Source organism: Ctenopharyngodon idella, chromosome 22, assembly GCF_019924925.1.
Source record: "Ctenopharyngodon idella isolate HZGC_01 chromosome 22, HZGC01, whole genome shotgun sequence".
NCBI classification, from domain to species: Eukaryota; Metazoa; Chordata; class Actinopteri; order Cypriniformes; family Xenocyprididae; genus Ctenopharyngodon; species Ctenopharyngodon idella.
Window position 1 is genome coordinate 5750271 of NC_067241.1, and position 18321 is coordinate 5768591.

The window sequence follows — 18321 nt, forward strand, 5'->3', positions numbered from 1 at the left end:
GAGTCATTGCATCAGTGTTTCTGCGCTATGGAAACCAGGCCTCTCTGGCTCGCTCCATTGAGCAATGCACACTCACAAACACAAGTGTTCGCACGAACCTCAAACTACTATACAACACCATTAAATTATGTTAAACTGGAATTATAAGAGGCTAGCTGACATGTCAAGCAGTGACAGAAGTAACCAAAGCAGTGTGAGATGTTAAGCTTTAAAACTATTTTAAACATTTTTTTTCTCATTTTTTATAATTACTATGCATGCAGTTTTTAATGAAACTACATGAATTACTTGTACTCGTATATATTTGTATTATTATATACATACATATATATATATATTATATATACATATATATATATATATACATATATATATATATATATATATACACATATATTAGTTTTTTTATTTTACTTTTTTGTTTGTTCTTTAGCTTTTAAATGTTATGCACCTAATAGAATCAAAGTACTGCTGATTTAGGGGTGAATTCAGGGAGATTGGGACACTTTTTCCTAGTCATTTCAATGGCAAAAAGTGTCCCAATCAACCTGAATTCACCCTATTTTAACGCTCTGCTTTAGATCAAAACAATTGGAATGGCAGACTAGGATACTATAAACTTTAATACAGTATCTGTCACAATAGTGTGTATTACATCATTCTAACTCACAAACAAATCACCTGAAAACAATCCTGCAACTTTATGACCAGTCGAGCCACTTGGGAGACATTTATCTCTGGTCTCATTCATCATGTGCTGCAGCAAGGTTTGTAGGCCTATTTGTTTATTTATTTTACTCTAATGCTAAATAAGATTTGTGTATGCATATCAACACTTTGAATGATGTGACTCACAAAACTGAGGGCTGGTACAGGCGTCAGATGACATCTTGGTTTACTGTACCAGAGATTCGATGGCTTTTTCAGATGGAGCTGAATCAGCGAAGACGACATGACAACGCCGTGAGTCTGTTCGAGCTCCCTGTGCCACTGTCATTACTCAACAACAGCGCCTCCCTCTGGAACATATTGACATAACAGCCAATTGAGCACTTACGTTGACTGTTAACATTTGTAGCCTGTCACCCAATGAACCAATGTCCCCAAAATTTTTAATTTTTTAAATAAATATGTTAGTGTTAAAATTTACCACTGTACATTAGGTTGAAAAATATAATTTTATTCATGCAAATTCAACATACATGAAGAAATAACAACATACAAACATTCCTATTCAACTGTCAAAGTACATTGGGAAATACTTTGTAATTAATAAGATAAGAAGTAAGAGTAAAAAGAAGACAAGAATTAACCTAATAGAAGAAAAGAGAAAAAAAAAAAAAAACACAAACTAGGATGAAAACATACTAAGAAACAGTTTCAAAACATATTCCAGATGTTTTGATCACTTTGTTATTAATAGACGTTGAGATTGTACCTACATACAAATTCAATTCATGCTTGAAGACATTAAAGCATTTTGTGTTTATATATATATATATATATATATATATAGGCTATGAATGTAAAATAAACAAAAGTAAATTTAAAATAAAATAAAACAAATAAAGCATAACCCCACATAGGTTTCATTAGGGTGAAATAGCCTGCAAAACCATTTTTGTTTAATCTTTAATTCAATTGGGGGAAAAAAAAAAAGTTTTTGTCATGTGCAACCGTTCCGAATATGGCCTAATAGGCTATATTAAAACAACAGGCTATATAATATAGAGTCATCATGATAATTATAGGCATTTCAACACATTTAGGAACTCATTTGAAGTGTTTCCGGGTGAAACGGATCAGATGATTTTAATGCAAAATAATGCAAATCTTTTGTCAGTTTTTGTGCTGCAGTTGAAATTCTACAATAGAGCAGTGTTCTTGCATAGCCTTAAGTAGGCTAATAAATCATAGCCTTCTCTGGAAATCGATTAATAATAATAAACAAACAAACAAACAAACAGGTCCGTTTATGGTGGTCAAGCTTTTTTTTTTTTTTTACTTTACATACTGTGTAAGGTAAGTTCTATCAGGTCACATATTTAAGACATTTAAAACAAAACAAGATTTTGTAAAAACAAAAAAAAAGTAAACTTTTAATAAAGTGATGAATAATGACGCTACCTATGTTTGCAGACATACTGTACCATCCACTGAGCTCGCGCCGCGAAACCTACAGTTGCTGTGGTTACCGCTCAGACCAAGGCCTACTTCTCTGTTCGCGAGTGTGCATTTAGCGCTTTCTTACTATTCAGACGTTTGCAGTTACAGAAATGTTTTTTGAAAATGGCGTTGAAACATATATTCTTATTTTAAAAAATAATGTATACTTTTAAAACCCTTTTAAAGTCTATATTTGATCTTCTGATATTTAAAGGCAATCATTCGTAAAACGAATGTGTCCCGTAATAAAAGTGTAAATCCTTACATTATGACCACTGTTTATATGGCTCTGTATAAACGAAATATTATGTTCCAGTAGACTACTTTAACAAAGTTAGCAATAGGCTACACTGCAAGTCCTTGATTGCAACAATGCTCTATAACCGACAGAGGGCGCTCTGACTGCGAGAGTTCATCTGCTGACTTGTGTGGATCATAGTCATATAAATGAATTTCTGAACGATTTGTTTATCTTCATATGTTTGGCCTCTTGCCACATACTGATTTGATTAAAATATATAATATTTACATGGCAGCAAGTGAGTGTAGGCTATGATATCGATTCTAAACTAATTCACAGAGCACTAGATTGGTCTTTTCAGATAGGCCTGAAGGACACCTGCACTTAAACCGGTTCATCCTGTTTTCATGAGCCTAGCTTGAACATAGCACCAGCAGCCATTCACAGGTCTTGTGAAAACTAAACATAAAAGAACAAACAAAAACATGTAAATAATGCTCTAATAGGTGGAAGAGCCACTGCTCAAACGATAGATATCTCCATCATACCATGATGAGCTATAAAACATTTTGAGCCAAACTAATTTGGTCCATGAACAATCACTCGTTGGTCTCAAGTACTTTTCCTAAATCTTGATCCTTCCTGGCAATCAAAACCTTCCTGCCCTGCTGTAAAGAGCCAAAAGAAGACCTCACTGTTAACAAAACAGCAGACAGAACAGTTACTACTACAGCTCTATAAGCCTAAAAATATTTCTTAGTTTCCAGCTAACAAAAATTGTTATAAAACATTATTTCTGAATGTTCCCTGAACATTAAAAAACATCCATGTGTTCCATTTTATGATTTTGTAAACATGATAGGAACTTAATTTTTAAATGTTCTCTAAATGATAAACAAATAAAGTCAAATAAAATCTAATAAAATCAAATATGAGTAGGGAGAGATTTTATTTTTATTTCAATTAATTCTGGCCATTCAAGTTTTTCTCAGGGACACAAATGTGATTACAGTAAGTAGTGAATCATCTCTTGCACAGTTTAAACCCACAACCGAGATATTTCAGGTTATACCACCCCTTTAAAAGCCATACCGGTGGCTGTGTTGTCTGTCCCTGCGAAGGCTACGAAACCAGTTTGCAAGGAATTTTTCAAAAACTGTCAAAACTGTATGTGATGATGCTGGAGCTCATGTGTAACTGAACATGCAGGTTGCTAAAAGATAATAATTATTAATCCAAATAAAGGTAAAAGCAGGACTGCTGCAGTTAGAACTACTATTCCATTGTATAACTATTCTGGATTTTAATATTTATCTATAATGAACACTCTTTCTTTGTTGTTTTACTGTAGATCTGTATCAAAAATGGAGACCATCTATAACTTCCTCCTTTGAAAGCAACAAACAGGCTACAGGATGAGTAGGATTTTGGCCTTTTACCTCAGACCAGTATTGTGGTTTTATTTTAAAGTTAATAAACTCTGGAGCTGAAATCGCTCCAGGTGCACATGTGGATATACATTAAAAATGACCCTTTTAAATTTTGTGTACCAAAATAATTGTCATTTATAAATATAAAAATTTTGAAAAACATAGACTAGAAGTAAACAGAAATTTATGGCTTAATTGGCCATGAGACACACTAGACATAGGACAAAGTGCAAATGACAAAACGTGACATTTTCCATCTAGCATGCCATAAATATATAACTTCAACCCTGACCTATTTTTATGAGCATTATGATGGCATCCAATAAAACATTTTATTTTTGTTTGTGCATTTTTGTTTTTCCTTTGAGGTGCATTTTATCCAAATCATCAATATAATCAAAGTATAACCCTGGAAAGGGCATAGCAGTCCTCATCCGCACACATTTCTGGTTAGGAGACGTCACATGTGAGGCTTGGTGTTGGTTTATACTGTTGATAAAAGCAGTAGTACCTGTCCTCTGCTGTCAGGAAATAAAGGGAATCTTAACAGAAATCTTGATTGGTGTCCATAATTATGTGTAGCTTCCGTGGTGGGTGACAGCCGTTAGTTGTATTGTAAGATAGAGGTATGTGTTTCAGTAAACACACACACACTCCCCCTTGACTCTGAAGCTGTCGAGCCACATGCTCTTGTTGGTTAGACTCATATTTACATGCATGACAAAGCAGCCATGTACCTCCACCTTTTCCAACAACACTGTATTCTTTTAGATGGTTGACACAGGTGAACTTGTGGCCCATATAACATTGTCCCCATTTTATCAGATTGGCCTACTCTGTATTATAATGTGGATCAGTGGATCATGGGACATGACATTACACAAACATGCACTTCTCATTCACTGAAACCCATTTGGAGAACAGAGAGTTTAACCTTAGACTTCAGGGGAAATATTTAACAAGTATCATTAGTTTTGGTCATTAATTGTGAAATGAATTACTACGAGGGGAGGATTTCCCCAAACAGTTTTTCAACATAAAAGAAAAAATGCACTAAACATTAACAGCCATTGAAGTAACATATTATTATTTATATAAAAAAATCATATTAGCTATATAAAACTGCTGGAGGTGAGGAGCCTGCTAACTGCAGAATTTACAATTAAATTTTTAATGATTGTTATAAATACATTAATTCAATAAACATACACTCTAAAAATGCTGGGTTAAAAACTAGGGATGCACCGATCAGCCTTTTTCGCTTCCGATACCTGGGATTCAGTATCGGCCGATACCGATCCGATATTCAAGTAATAATAAAAAAAAGTGCTGAATTACCTAGTAAACTGTATGCCTCACTGTGTGGAAGAAACTGGGATCATTCTTTTGTGCAAGGTATCAGGCTTGACTTAAATATTACTTTCCTAACGTTGTAAAACAAAATAACAAACAGACACAAATGTAGTGAATTATTTATTAAATAATTGTGCATCAGTGCATCAACTGTAAATAAACCAATAGCTTCACTAGCTCGGTCGGTAGACATTCAAAATAAACAGGAGTCCAGCTGATTCCTTCATCCACGACTCATGGCTTGTTTTTCATGAATGTTTGAGTCATACATGACATAAACTAAATATATTTATATATAAATATAGGCTATACAATAAAATTAAAAGACATTTCTTTTAAATTTATAGCGGAGTTTTTTTTTTTTAATGAGGCAGCAACATATGATATATAGGACAGAACAAAAAATGCTATTAACAATCTTTCATTGCGCAAAAGTATTATAATATAAACGGCTCCCATACAGAGCGGCACAAAGCGCTTATGCGCATTCCGTGTGCAGAATGATGCGCTTGAAGCATCATGGAGTCACAGCGCGCAGCGGCAGCGCTCCGCATTGAAAGGTTCAAAGCACAAAGTGAAGACATACTGATGCGTATTGTATGACCGGTATCGTTGTCTACAAATGAAGTATAATAATAGAAACATTGATTCGTCTTGGAGAGAGTTGCATTGTGTTGACTGTCGTAACCGAACGCAACACGCAGTCTAAATGCTGAAAAGAGAATGACTGACAGCCGTAGCGGAGGGAGGCATTCACGTGAACTTTAATTTAACGACTTAAATATTTATCTATACCTCAAATTAAACTATGGAATGGCTTCAGAACACTTGGAATATAGTGTACGGAAACTTTATGGTGCTTTTTAATGTTTTTGTGCCTTTTGTGGAGCTTAACAATAACACAGAATAGTACACGCACAATATCGGATTTGGATCGGTCCCATCCGGCCGATACCCGATCTGGCAAAAATGGCAGTATCGGAGCCGATACACGATCTGAATATCGGATCGGTGCATCCCTATTAAAAACAACCCAAGTTGGGTTAAAAATGGACAAACCCAGCAATTGGGTTGTTTTAACCCAGCGAATGGGCTGTTTTAACTCAGCAGTTGGGTAGTTTTATTTAACTCAACTATTGTTTAAAAATTACTGTAGGCGTATAGCTTACTTAAAGCTGCTTGCCTCTTTGTCGCCATCTCAGTTTGAAACCTGCAATTGCAGTTGTTTGCGGAATTATTATCTTTACGTGCGTTGACCGGCACGGCTCCTCAGCGCAGATGAATATAATTTTGCTGTCAATCACCACAAAGGTGTGGATACTACAGAGCCCCGCACATGACATGCAAGAAAAAAAAATTAATTGTGCGCACGATTTACTATTTCGTTCCCTCGATTTACTAAATCGTGTGCACGATTTACTATTTCGTTCCCTCGATTTATAAATCATGCGCATGAATCGAGGGAACGAAAATAGTAAATCGTGCGCACGTTTTAGTAAATCAAGGGAACGAATTAGTAAATCGTGCACACGATTTAGCCTACTATTTTTTTCCTGCATGTCATGTCCGGGGCTCCGTAGGATACTGTACTTCGGAATGTCATCTGAACAAGTAAGTAACATGTCTGCCACTTTTGTTTTGACCAACTGAGGGGGGAAAAAGCATTACAGTAAATCGCTCTGCCAATGGTGATTAAATCTAATGATCGCTTAGCTCATATCACGTCAAACCGTGCAAATTATTATTATTGTTATACTTTGTTCTCAAATTGTTAATGTTAACAACATCAGCATTGCATGTAATTTCTGTACAGTCTAATCTCTATCAGTAATTTGTCATACCATACAATCCGCCATCAAAATGATAAGTTTTTTATTGCACCTGCTATGAGAAAAGGCTATAAATGATCCACCTCACAGGTGATATAGCCTACTAGCTAGGACTTTATTATATTACAGATTACTTTAATGTATTACAGACGTGACGCAAAGACAAACAGCGACATGCTCGAATTTCCTGCGAAAACCTACCAGTACCACTCGAATTATAAAACATTATTACAAGCTTACCGTCGTGAATCAGGCTAAGGTAAGAAGATATTTTTGAACACTGGCTGGTTACGTACATGCTCAAAAATTGATTTTGGATAAATTTTAACCAAAAAAAGGTACGGACAGCAGCTTTAAAATGAACCCAAAGTATGTTTGGAAATTTTCAACTCAACTTGGGTTGTTTTTTTAACTCAGCATTTTTTAGGGTGTAGCTTTTTATTGCCATTTTTAGACTACACTGAGATGTAGGTCCAGGTAACTACATCTTATCACATTATTCAATATCATTATAGTAAAGAGAGGGCAAATACTGTCTGATGTTTTTAAAAGAAATAGAATTAATATTTGTACAAACAAACCACATTGATCCACAATAACAGATGAGAATTTAAAACATCTAGGGGTGGTTTCAGTTGAGTGAACACTGAAATAAGAACATTCCACAACAAATAGTTCTGATTTATTTTGTTTTGCCTTATAAGGAGTTGATGTATTTTATCGACTTATTTAAAGTCAGTTATAGAGTAAGAACTGCCTTTATTTAGTCCCATCAGTGTTTCACAGGTAATTGGGCAAGCATTGTTGTGTGATCATGTGAGACCTTCAGAGAAGTATCGGCCATGCATTCTCCACATTCCTGCGGAATGAGATGCAGAGGAATGACAAGCGTCTGAAAGAGGAGGACTTGATATTGACTATTGGGGATTAGGTTATAGGAACTAGGAACAGATTACCATCAGTTTGGCTCACTCTAGGTACTTTGTTGTCATTGTCTGTTTACATGTAGAGGTTGAATCGCATTATAGAATGAATAGATAAAGAGCACATCACTGTATTGATTATTCTTTTAGAGATGTTTGTGATTGTTTTATGGGGCAAAATGTATTGGATTATCTCATCCCATATTTCTTTTCTAAGCAAAATTATGTGTATTCTCAGAATAAACATGAATTTAATCAGTCATTTGCCATAGACTGATATTTGTGTTTGTGCTACTCTATAACCAGTATAAGAGAGTCAGCATTCACAAGAATTCTTGACAATTCCAAACATCTTATAATGCCATAAAAGCAGATGCAAGCAAACAACTTCATTTTATGATGCATTATCAATTTTTCCATCTCTTCCCTATAACAGTGCAGAAAATACTAGAGTGGCAAATTACTGTAAATGATACCTCATCATACCTCTGTTTATCTACTGCTAACCAGTTAAGAACTCATGAGAAAGAATTTTAAAGACAAGACGACTCAAATAAAGAAGCTTAATTAATGAATATGATTATCTTAGCAATGTGTTCATATAATAATGATACAAAACCTCAAACAAAAAAATGAGACTATATTAGGCTAGACCTAGATGACCATTCATGTTTTAGCTTTTGCTAAGGCTACAATGTTTGCTTTGGCACTATTATTGTGGCTTTCTTGTGTGCACATTGACTGGAATAACATGTAAAGCTAGCTACTAACTATATCTTCATACATTCTAGTGAGCAGCCCATGTTTTTGACAACTTTAGACAACTTTCTGAAGGCATGTTTGCTGATTATAGTCTTGTGTGAGAAGCTAAAATGCTAATTTAAGAGTGTCTGCTTTAAATGTTCAAGTAAGTGATTGGGGAGGACTGATCGACAGAGAGGGAAAAAAGAGGATGGGCAGATGAAGAGAATGGAAATGTTATTCTATGAATATGCTTTCCTTCATCCCATCCCTCCTCCTCCCCCATCTCTGGCACTCCCTCAAGGCCATGTTATTGTTCCTGCCTATCAGTGTCATTACCATAGCTAGTGCTGAAAGAGAGTGGTTAAATTGAAGCAGGTGAGAGTGGACACGAGACACCGAGAAGGAGCGCGGCAGGCACCGGCAACCCACCTGCGTTCTGCTCCACTTTTAACAGACTCCTAAGAGGAGGACATTGCATTATCAAGAGGATTGCTGACAGCTCCAGAGCTGATAATGCATTTGTGTCCTTAGGGAGGCAAAGTGATGAGAAGATAAAAGAGGAATCACTGGAACAGGGATAACACTAGAGCTCAAGTTATCAGAACAGGTAAGAACATGTGCGATGTTTGTCAGCCACATGTGGCGGTGCTTCAGCTATAGACAGGAGCAGCCATTTGGAAATGGAAGTGAACTGAAGAAAAACTGGATTGGTTACTCAATACCCAAAGGGACGTTAACTTTAACTGTCTATTGTGTGATTCTAATCTCTGGAGAGATTAGGCTGAATAATGACTGGAGAATAATATAGAAATGTAATATCTGAAAGCAAACTCCAGATCTGATAGAGAATAAAGTATGGCTAGTATTTCAATTTTTAAAAGTTTTAGAGGAAGTTGGATTGAAAAAAAAATAGGGTGCACGACTAAAGTTCATTAACTGGTAGGCAAAGTGGTGATCTCAAACTGTTATCAAAGGTCTGATAAAAGTTTTACAGTGTACAGTGCATGCATAACAATACACTAAAAAATATTTGATAGCCTAATTATAAAATCAGACAATATATGCATGAGATTAAAAATTAAAAAGAAGATATAATAAAAAATGTACATGAAAAAATCAAATTGTTTTAAACACTAGAAGTGAATTTAAGCATCACAATTATTAAATTATTAGCATTTTTAACTTGAAATTATTGTTTGATGGCAAAGGCAAACGTACAAATAGGGGAAATGCGCATGAACAATTAAATATCCGATATAGACAAATACATATAGGGATGCACGATATATCGACCACCATATCGGTATCAGACGATATATGTTAATTTTTAATGTCATCGTTATCGGCCCAATTAAAAAAAAAATTTGGCCGATATATTAAAGGCGATAAATAATGGATTATTTCCTTCAGCAGAGACAGTTCAGATGCACACCGTTCACCATGATGGTTTTGAATTGTTTTAAATATGATTGGACAGCATGTGCAGCGCAAGTCAGTCATAGGCTACATAAAATTATAATGAGAACATTATAATTGTGTGCATGTGTGTAGTTCTTAATAATGAAACTTTTGTCTTTGTAATCAGGCTCTCAAAAATTATATAAAAATTTTGATTTAGATTTATCGGAAAATATATCGGTTATCGGCTTTTAAATATAAAGTAATATCGGTATCGGGCAAAATTTTCATATCGGTGCATTCCTCAAAAAAATCTCTAATATTGTTTGATAACTGATATGGTATCAATATAGTTTGAATGTAAAAAAAAAATGTATTTGAGATTTGGAATTATCAGGGTTTGTTTCCAGTTTTGCTGTAAAAACATAAAGACATGCACAAAAGACGTTGACAAACTGACAGAATGCTAATGAAGCTGTTTATATGTAAATGAAATCAGGAAAACCAAAATCTCTGTCAATAGGGGTTCACTTACAGTAAACAGTTTATGACCTTTCCCTGATAAAAGGACATAATCTGTGCATTAGCTTGCAAAGTTAACTAACTGCAGTTTTGTCCTCGGGCTTCAACCTAGACTTAAAATCGAATTAGTGGAGCTACTTTCAAACCCCTCCTTATCTTCCCTAATGGCTCGTGTTATCAAACAGAGGGTCTGCAGATGTGAGGGTGTCATATGGAAGTTCAAGCATCAGGGCACGCTGCACACGGAGAAGGAGAATCGGGTCAAGAACATTGTCAACCCTTACTGTGTTTTGCCTGGGGAATAATGGAGGCGGTTGAGTTAATGAATAACGATGAACTCGTGCACTAATGATGGTCAAACAGTTATATGTTGAAGTGTAGATCGTAAAAGAAGATAGAGAGAAAGGACTGGGACTGCAGGTGCTCTCGAGGCCGGGTTTTACACAGTGCTGAGAGACTGGCTGCCTGGGCACCAGCCTGTTCTCCAGGAATGCCAAAGCCAGAGCAATATAATGGAGAACAAACAGGAGCATTGTGCAGTGCAGGGATGGAGAAAGAAACACACACACACACATGCACGAGATGCCCTGAAGGGCTTGTGAACAGGCCATCTGCTCTCAACCAAACCCCTGCCTGAACCTGTGCAGGAACAAAACCACTTAAAAGAGAGTCTGGATTAGATGCACATATTATTTTAGTACTCAGGGTGAGCTCTGAGAAATACTTTGGTGTATTATACAATGTAGTGAGCTGTAGAGTCACCTTGTTGATAAAATTCTTCTTGTCTCCAAATGCCAAGACCAGTGGAGCGATGACTTTTAGAGAGCCTTAGTGCGCTGAAAGAGTTTCTGAAGGACAGTGGTGCTGACGCTGGCAGAAACAAGGACAACAAAGCAGTCTGTGTCTTACCAACGTTGTAAGCATGGGTGTTTCACGTGTTCTTGACCTTTTCTAAACTTCTGTACACCCTTAAAAATAGATTATAATTAGAACATTTTTGCAGCTTAATGCCCCAGAACCTTATACATTTTTGATTCTTCAGAAAACTAAGAACTTTTGTAATAAAATAAAAAAACCTAATATAGCGACAAAATATTTTTGATAAAAATATGGGTCTTGTAAGATTTTGGTCAAAGACTATAGACGCATCACACGTATCGTTTTGAATGGGAGAAAGTGCAACGCGCAATATGGCGGAATAAGTCCCGCCTTCTAAAGAGAGCCAATCGCCAATTGGCAAAGTCATTGCGTCACTGCAGCGGCCGTTAGAAGCTCCGGTTCCTATAGAAACAGTCAGACGCGCGCCTCCGAAATGAGACACAAGAGACGCGCATCTAGGACTGCGCATGCGCATTAGCTTGATCCAGCCTGAAAAATACCATTTTTTTTGGCATGATTCAAGCGTTTAGAAACAAAATTTATGAGACTGTTGTTGTCAGATTTTATTGGTGATTTCAAATATGAAATTTGATGTTTCCCCATTCAAAGAAATAGGAGCTGCACTTGAATGCCCGAGAGGCGTTTCAAAGATGGCCGCCGAGTGAAATTACTTGTCTTAAAGGGACTTTGATATGGTTCTTTGCTGATCATAAAGACCTGCAAAGAGCCATTAAAAGAATGTTTTTAAGAACTTTTTATTGTATACAATACTGATCTGTAAAAAAATTTTTATATAAGTTCAAAAAAACCCAATTAAAAGGAAGAACCACTGAAGAACCTCTATTTTGTGAGCATATATAGTCTAAAACAAGGTAATTTAGGTGGGCAAATGTATTTGTAACAGTGTATGCACAGTAACAAGCTATTGAGTAGAATTTTACTTTGTAGAACTGATGACCAACTCAAAGTCACAGTTAATTCGGTTAAAGGGCAAAGAGTCAGACAAAAGCATGTTGGCTTGTTCTGTGTGCCCTTTCTGTTTGCAGTCATGTCCATACAAATGCGTATTCTCAGTGTTATCCATACACAAACATTCATAAATCACCTGATGGTAAATATTTACTTCATAAGCTGTGCCCTAGTTCTGCTCTTAAGCCTATAAAATGAACCTAGAGGTGACTTTTAGATGTTTGTCTTGTTTGTTCTAGTGAATCTGCATAAGGAAGCGAGTGGAAGACCATAATCCTGTGAGATGGAGCCGAGCCCAGTGGTGTGGCACACCCAGGGGGTCCTGCTGGAAACTGACCTGGAGAAGGTGAGCTCTCATCCCGAGTGTTCCATCTGCTTCAACACCTACGACAATGTCTTCAAGACGCCAAAACAATTGGACTGCACACATACTTTCTGCCTTGAGTGCCTTTCCCGCATCATGGCTACCTCCATGGACCCTCAAGACCCTAAAATCTCTTGCCCCTTCTGCCGCCACCCCACTACCATCCCAAAAAAGGGGCCTCCAGCGTTGACCACCAGCCAGGAGGTGCTGTGTCGCCTGCCAGTCCACCAGCAGCAGGAACAGCCTGTATGGATGGACGGAGAGAGGCTGTGCTACCAGCGACCAATAGACATGCCAGGCCTGCCAGCGTTCTGCATCTGCATTGATATTGGGGCCAGTGGGCAAAGTGGAGTATCTTCTTCCCAAACTCGACCGCGACTTGGGCTTCTGGAACGGTTGATGGACTGGAAGCGTTTGCTGCTCTTTATATTCCTCATGGTGTTGCTGTTGGGGATTGTTTTGTGGCCCCTGCAGTGCATTGTCACGACTGGCTCCATGCGTTGTTCATCCCAAAACCTGCAGATGCCTACTACTACAGCTTCTACTACCACACTCTCATCAGTAATACATAAGTGAGATTGACGTCTAGATTTATGTCGGACTTGCAAAACCAGGTTGTCCGTTTAGTCCGTTTACATCCATAAGTCCTTGTCAAGCCTGTTGGGTGCTGAAGGAGTTACAGCAAACAGCAAGGCTGCAGTAAAGACTGAAGAACTGCATTGGTATCTTTATTATATCTTACAGAATATGTGAATGAGTGTCAAAGCCAAGTCAGTGCACAACAAAATTGATTGATGGTTAAATGTCTGCCTACATTGATCACATTTTTTTTAAAAAACAGCAGCAAAAACAAAAAAAATTAAGCAAATGTTTAGTAACAAAGTAAAAGTGTGGTCACATTAACGAAAAACAAGGACAAGATGATACATGGAGCACCACTCACACAGAAGTAACTTTCAAACCAAGCAGATTTCTGTTGGTCAACTCAACCGGGGCGAATTAGTGTAACCAACATGAACACAAGTGAAATCTGCATGGGGAAATCTTTCGCCGTTGCACAAAACTCCCAATCGCATGGATTTCTTTTGAAATGACTGGATTTTGCCCACAAAACTTCAATAAGTGACAGTAAATGTGAACTTAATCCTAAGAAAACAGAATATTTTCTACATTTGTACATTTGTTTATATATTTTATTTGATTGTATTCCATTCCATGACATGTATTTTGTTTAAAAAATAAAAAATAACTTCCTGAAAACGGCACAAGGAAGTTCAAGGAATGGGGTCAGCGAATGTTTTTCAATTTTAATAGGTACAATATTCATGATATCATTGATAACACTGACAAAAGAAAGGAAAAGCAAACAGATTCACATGGCTCTAATTTATCACTTCCTTCTCTGGGGCGGTTAAACGAACACGCCTCAAAAAATAACCGTCTGAAACCTAAGCCCTCCAGCGACGTGTCCTGTTGACACACTCACACCCATGCCCACGTAAACTACTCCACCGTGTGTGTTTTGTAGGGATGAATTATTAGCTTCCTACACCTAGGTGTTTTTATGAGAAAATGAATGTCAAGTTGATTATTATTAAACCCTAAAGAGACAAGGAAACTATAAAGAAGTACGGAAATAATATATGGGTCAGCAACTGTTTGTTTGACGCAAGGTGAAATGAGTCAAAGACAATTAGTTGAAAGTTCCCAGTGTATGCTTTATTATTCAATATCTAATCCTGAATTCTCATTTGAGACGCAAGTCATTACATCAGCTGTATTTTCCAGGGCAGAAGGCATTTTAGGCTTAACCAGTGCAAGAGGGAACACAGTCTTTACCACACAAGGACAGTCAGCACAAGACGATTCAGATCAAACCTATTGATCACCAACTGAGATTAAAAACACCCACCAACATAGTATTCAAGTAAATTTAAAGAGAAGACTTCAAAATTATGATAAAGCGAGCAGATAGTTTTATAACTGTTGATGTTTTGTATAATAATAATAATAAATGTTAACAAATCATACTAAAACAATATGCTAAACAGCTGTGAATATTTCCATCACTGTATTAACAAACAAGTGAAATGTATAATTTACAACAAATCAATAACTGACCAAAAAAAGAAAAGATCTATAACGCAAAACACTACACTGATGTCAAATCGACAGATAAGACAAAAAAAAAATATATATTCATTATATATAACTCAGAACAAAAGGACATTCTGGCAGCCATGGACACTATACCTTTCAGCAGTTCAAGTCTTAATACGTCACTCAATTTTTGACCTTTTACCCATTTTCACAGAGGCAAAAATAAAACAAATTTTAACAGCAAACAAACAGCTTCCAAGCTTTCAGATGCCAGTAGCACATTGCTCTCACATGATCAGGTACAGAAATCACAATTAAAATTCATTCAAATCTGTCAGTCATTCCAAGGACAATGATTATCATACGCAGTGACATTGCTTTTACTTCCCAGAAGGTCTAACAAACTGGTTTTCTAGTAAAAAATACAAACATCTAATCCTTCCAAGTGCAAAAAAGCAGACCCTGGCCTCCCTCAAACACGTACGGCATCTCTTCAGCTCATGACATCACAGATCCCCTCATGTGACCAAAACCAACGGCACTTTCACAGTCAGACGCTGTGATTAATCACATACATGTCCTGTTTTATTTAAGCCAACATGTACACTCATTTTTTTTGTTGTTGTTTTTAGAAGTCTCTTATGCCAACCAAAGCTGCAATTATATGATCAAAAACACAATCAAAACAGTATTATTATGAAATATTATTACAATTTCAAATAAATCTTTTCTATTTTAATATATTTTAAAATGTAATTTATTTCTGTGATGAATTTTCAGCATCATTACTCCAGTCTTCAGTGTCACATGATCCTTCAAAAATCATTCTAATATGCTGATTTGATTCTTAAGAAAGATTACTATCAATGTTGAAAATGTTTGTGCTTTTGTGGAAACGGATTTTTTTTCAGGAATCTTTGACAAATATAAATTTATATAATATATAAATTATTATAACAGAATATTTGAAATAGAAAACTTTTGTAATATTGTAAATGTCTTTACTGTCACTTTTGATCAATTTAATGCATCCTTGCTGAAGAGTATTCATTTCTTAAAAAATAAAATAAACAGAGCATTTCCAATAAGGTCCTCGCACTATCGATGCTCGTGCCCTAATAAAAAAATCATACTGACCTTAAACTTTTGAACGGTACAGTAATTATAACATCTTATGACATCACCGCTGACCTCACCCAATAATAGTCTGGATTAGAGCCATCTTTTAAATTACTTTTTTCGTCCTACACAAATCTATTCTTTAATCTTAGCTGAGGGCCATCTGGCCTGCCTCATTTTTAGCTGAAGTCTCCACCGAAATCCCGTTCACGTCAACGGCTCGGCCGACATCCTGATGTGCCCCCTCCTTTGTAGATCTTTAGTAATACCACGCTTTTCATTTTACGTTATTTCATTCAAAGGCCTCCTCAGTGCAATCACAACCCACTATGAAGTAAAGAGCTTTATCGGGCTATTTATAACACCGAAAAACACACATACCCTGTTTATATGTGATAAAAGAGCTTAATGTGTCTCCTCTGAGGAAAATGTGGAATAATACAGTCAAAAAAAATAAGAGAAATGCATTATATTCAAAAATGCCAGGCCTAGATTTCATGATCACATTCACAAATATCACAACAAAAGATAAAACTGCTCTAAAGGAATCATAGTTGCAAATAAAACGACAAAAAACTAATCTAATAAAGGCTCACCTGATGTTTTCAGAACAAGAAAGTCTATGCCTAGAGGGAGGAGCCCGCTGAGGAAGAGGCAGCCTGATTGGTTGATAAGCCTTTGATTGACAGTAGCACTTGTCTCCCTCCGACTGTTCATTAGCCTGGAGGTAACGCTCAATAAAAACAGCATCAAAGCAGAAGCTTTCACAAATATGATGTACAGGCTGCTAATTGGCACATACTGTATAGATTCAACCACACTGTACCAAATCAGTCCGTTTAAAACACCTACTTACATAGAGTATCCAATTCATTGGTCGAACTTTGACCAATCACCTCTCATATCCTCTGAAAAGAAAAGGGGGATTCTTGAGGCCCGGGCGGTGTACTTTTCTTCTTACATCACCGTGCCGCGAGTATCACTCAGCAGAGCGCAAATGACCACTGCTTGTGAGAAACTGAGAGATATATATCAGAGTTCTTTGGTTACAGTAGACGACATCCAGTAGACAAAGCAAGGTCTGGAAACAGCCGTAGACAGCATGGAACGAGCGTAGCTTCATCCAAAGTTATGTCACTGAGTGTAAATATTCATTTTTCAAATATATTTCACACATATACAAACTATCATGTAGCTTAGTGCAGTGTAGGCTTGTTAGATTAGAAGGGGGGAGCGAAAGCACCAAGTCACACGTCCTTTGCGGGAACGATTTCGGCTGCTAATCAGGCACTTGGTTTTGGAGTGTGAGTTTCTCAGACGTAGTCAGTCAGGAAATGAAGAGAGGAGCCGTTGGAGATCTCGGTGGAATCTCCAGCTGAGCGGCGTCACCTCAGTGTAGGTGCTGCTTTTCCCCCCTCCAATGCCATTATCCAGTGTCGTTGTGTGATCAGGTGCTTCTACACACCTCTGCTGGAACTGCAAAGCAAAGGATGAGAACAATTAGAGATGCATTATCTAAACAGTTGTGTCACTTTCACACTGGTGTATCTACACTACAGTGGTTGCTATAGTGATAATGTAGGCGTCAGCAAGATGCCAAATGACTTCTACAAATGCTGAGAGAGTGCTAAGATGTCAGTATAGAAAGAGAAAAAGGAAAAATTGACATTTTATTGACACATCCCTACTTTTTATCCCCGTTTATCTAGAATAAAATGTGCCACATCCTGAAAGACAAAAAAAACTATTTGTGTGATCTAACATAACACTATTCATATTTATAAAAAACTGTTTTTACTGAAACACAAACCACATACGGACGTGACTTGGATTGGTTTGTGTTAAGTCTACAAATAACTAAACAGATTTCAGTCAGATATGTCTACATTTGGATTTTGGCTGTCAGTGTGAACAAAGTCATAGAAAAATGTAATAAAATACATCATTCCTAATCCTATGAATTATGGGATTTAGAAGACCAATGTGAAAATCTATTAAATAAATACTTGTTCAAATACCAACAGTCATCGGTCATAAAAAGTAAGTCAACAAACACTATCATTCAGAAGTCGGTAAGACTTTTTAATGTTTCTGAAAGAAGTCTCTTATGCTCACCAATGCTGTATTTATTTGAAACAAAATACAGTAAAAACACCAATAATCTGAAAAATGATTACAATTTAAAAGAACTGTTTTCTATTTTAATATATTTTAAAATGTAATTTATTCCAGTGATGGCAAAGCTAAATTTTCAGCATCATTACTCCAGTCTTCAGTGTCACAT

General features: G+C 36.6%; 2 protein-coding genes across 6 annotated transcripts in view; one reads left to right on the forward strand and one right to left on the reverse strand.

Moving 5' to 3' along the window:
- The first annotated feature begins 6764 nt into the window (after positions 1–6764).
- Positions 6765–15569, forward strand: LOC127504688 (RING finger protein 223). 2 transcript variants are annotated; one of them, XM_051879604.1, is made up of 2 exons: positions 6765–7278; positions 12694–15569. In XM_051879604.1, exon 2 carries the CDS (start codon positions 12738–12740, stop codon positions 13392–13394), a length of 657 nt encoding a protein of 218 aa, XP_051735564.1. In that variant the 5' UTR covers positions 6765–7278; positions 12694–12737; the 3' UTR covers positions 13395–15569. The 2 variants fall into 2 exon arrangements, with proteins under 2 accessions (XP_051735564.1, XP_051735563.1); XM_051879603.1 differs by lacking the exon at positions 6765–7278 and adding an exon at positions 8609–9293.
- Positions 14516–18321, reverse strand: part of ptpn11b (protein tyrosine phosphatase non-receptor type 11b) — a 31670-nt gene continuing 27864 nt past the window's right edge. For all 4 annotated transcript variants that reach the window (XR_007927426.1, XM_051879600.1, XM_051879601.1 and 1 more), the window contains one exon: positions 14516–17513. The gene's annotated coding sequence lies outside the window, so the exon portion shown is untranslated. The remainder of the gene's footprint in view (positions 17514–18321) is intronic.

Excerpts from the sequence above, each read along its gene's own strand:
- LOC127504688 (XM_051879604.1), top strand. The coding sequence starts at position 12,738 with ATGGAGCCGAGCCCAGTGGTGTGGCACACCCAGGGGGTCCTGCTGGAA.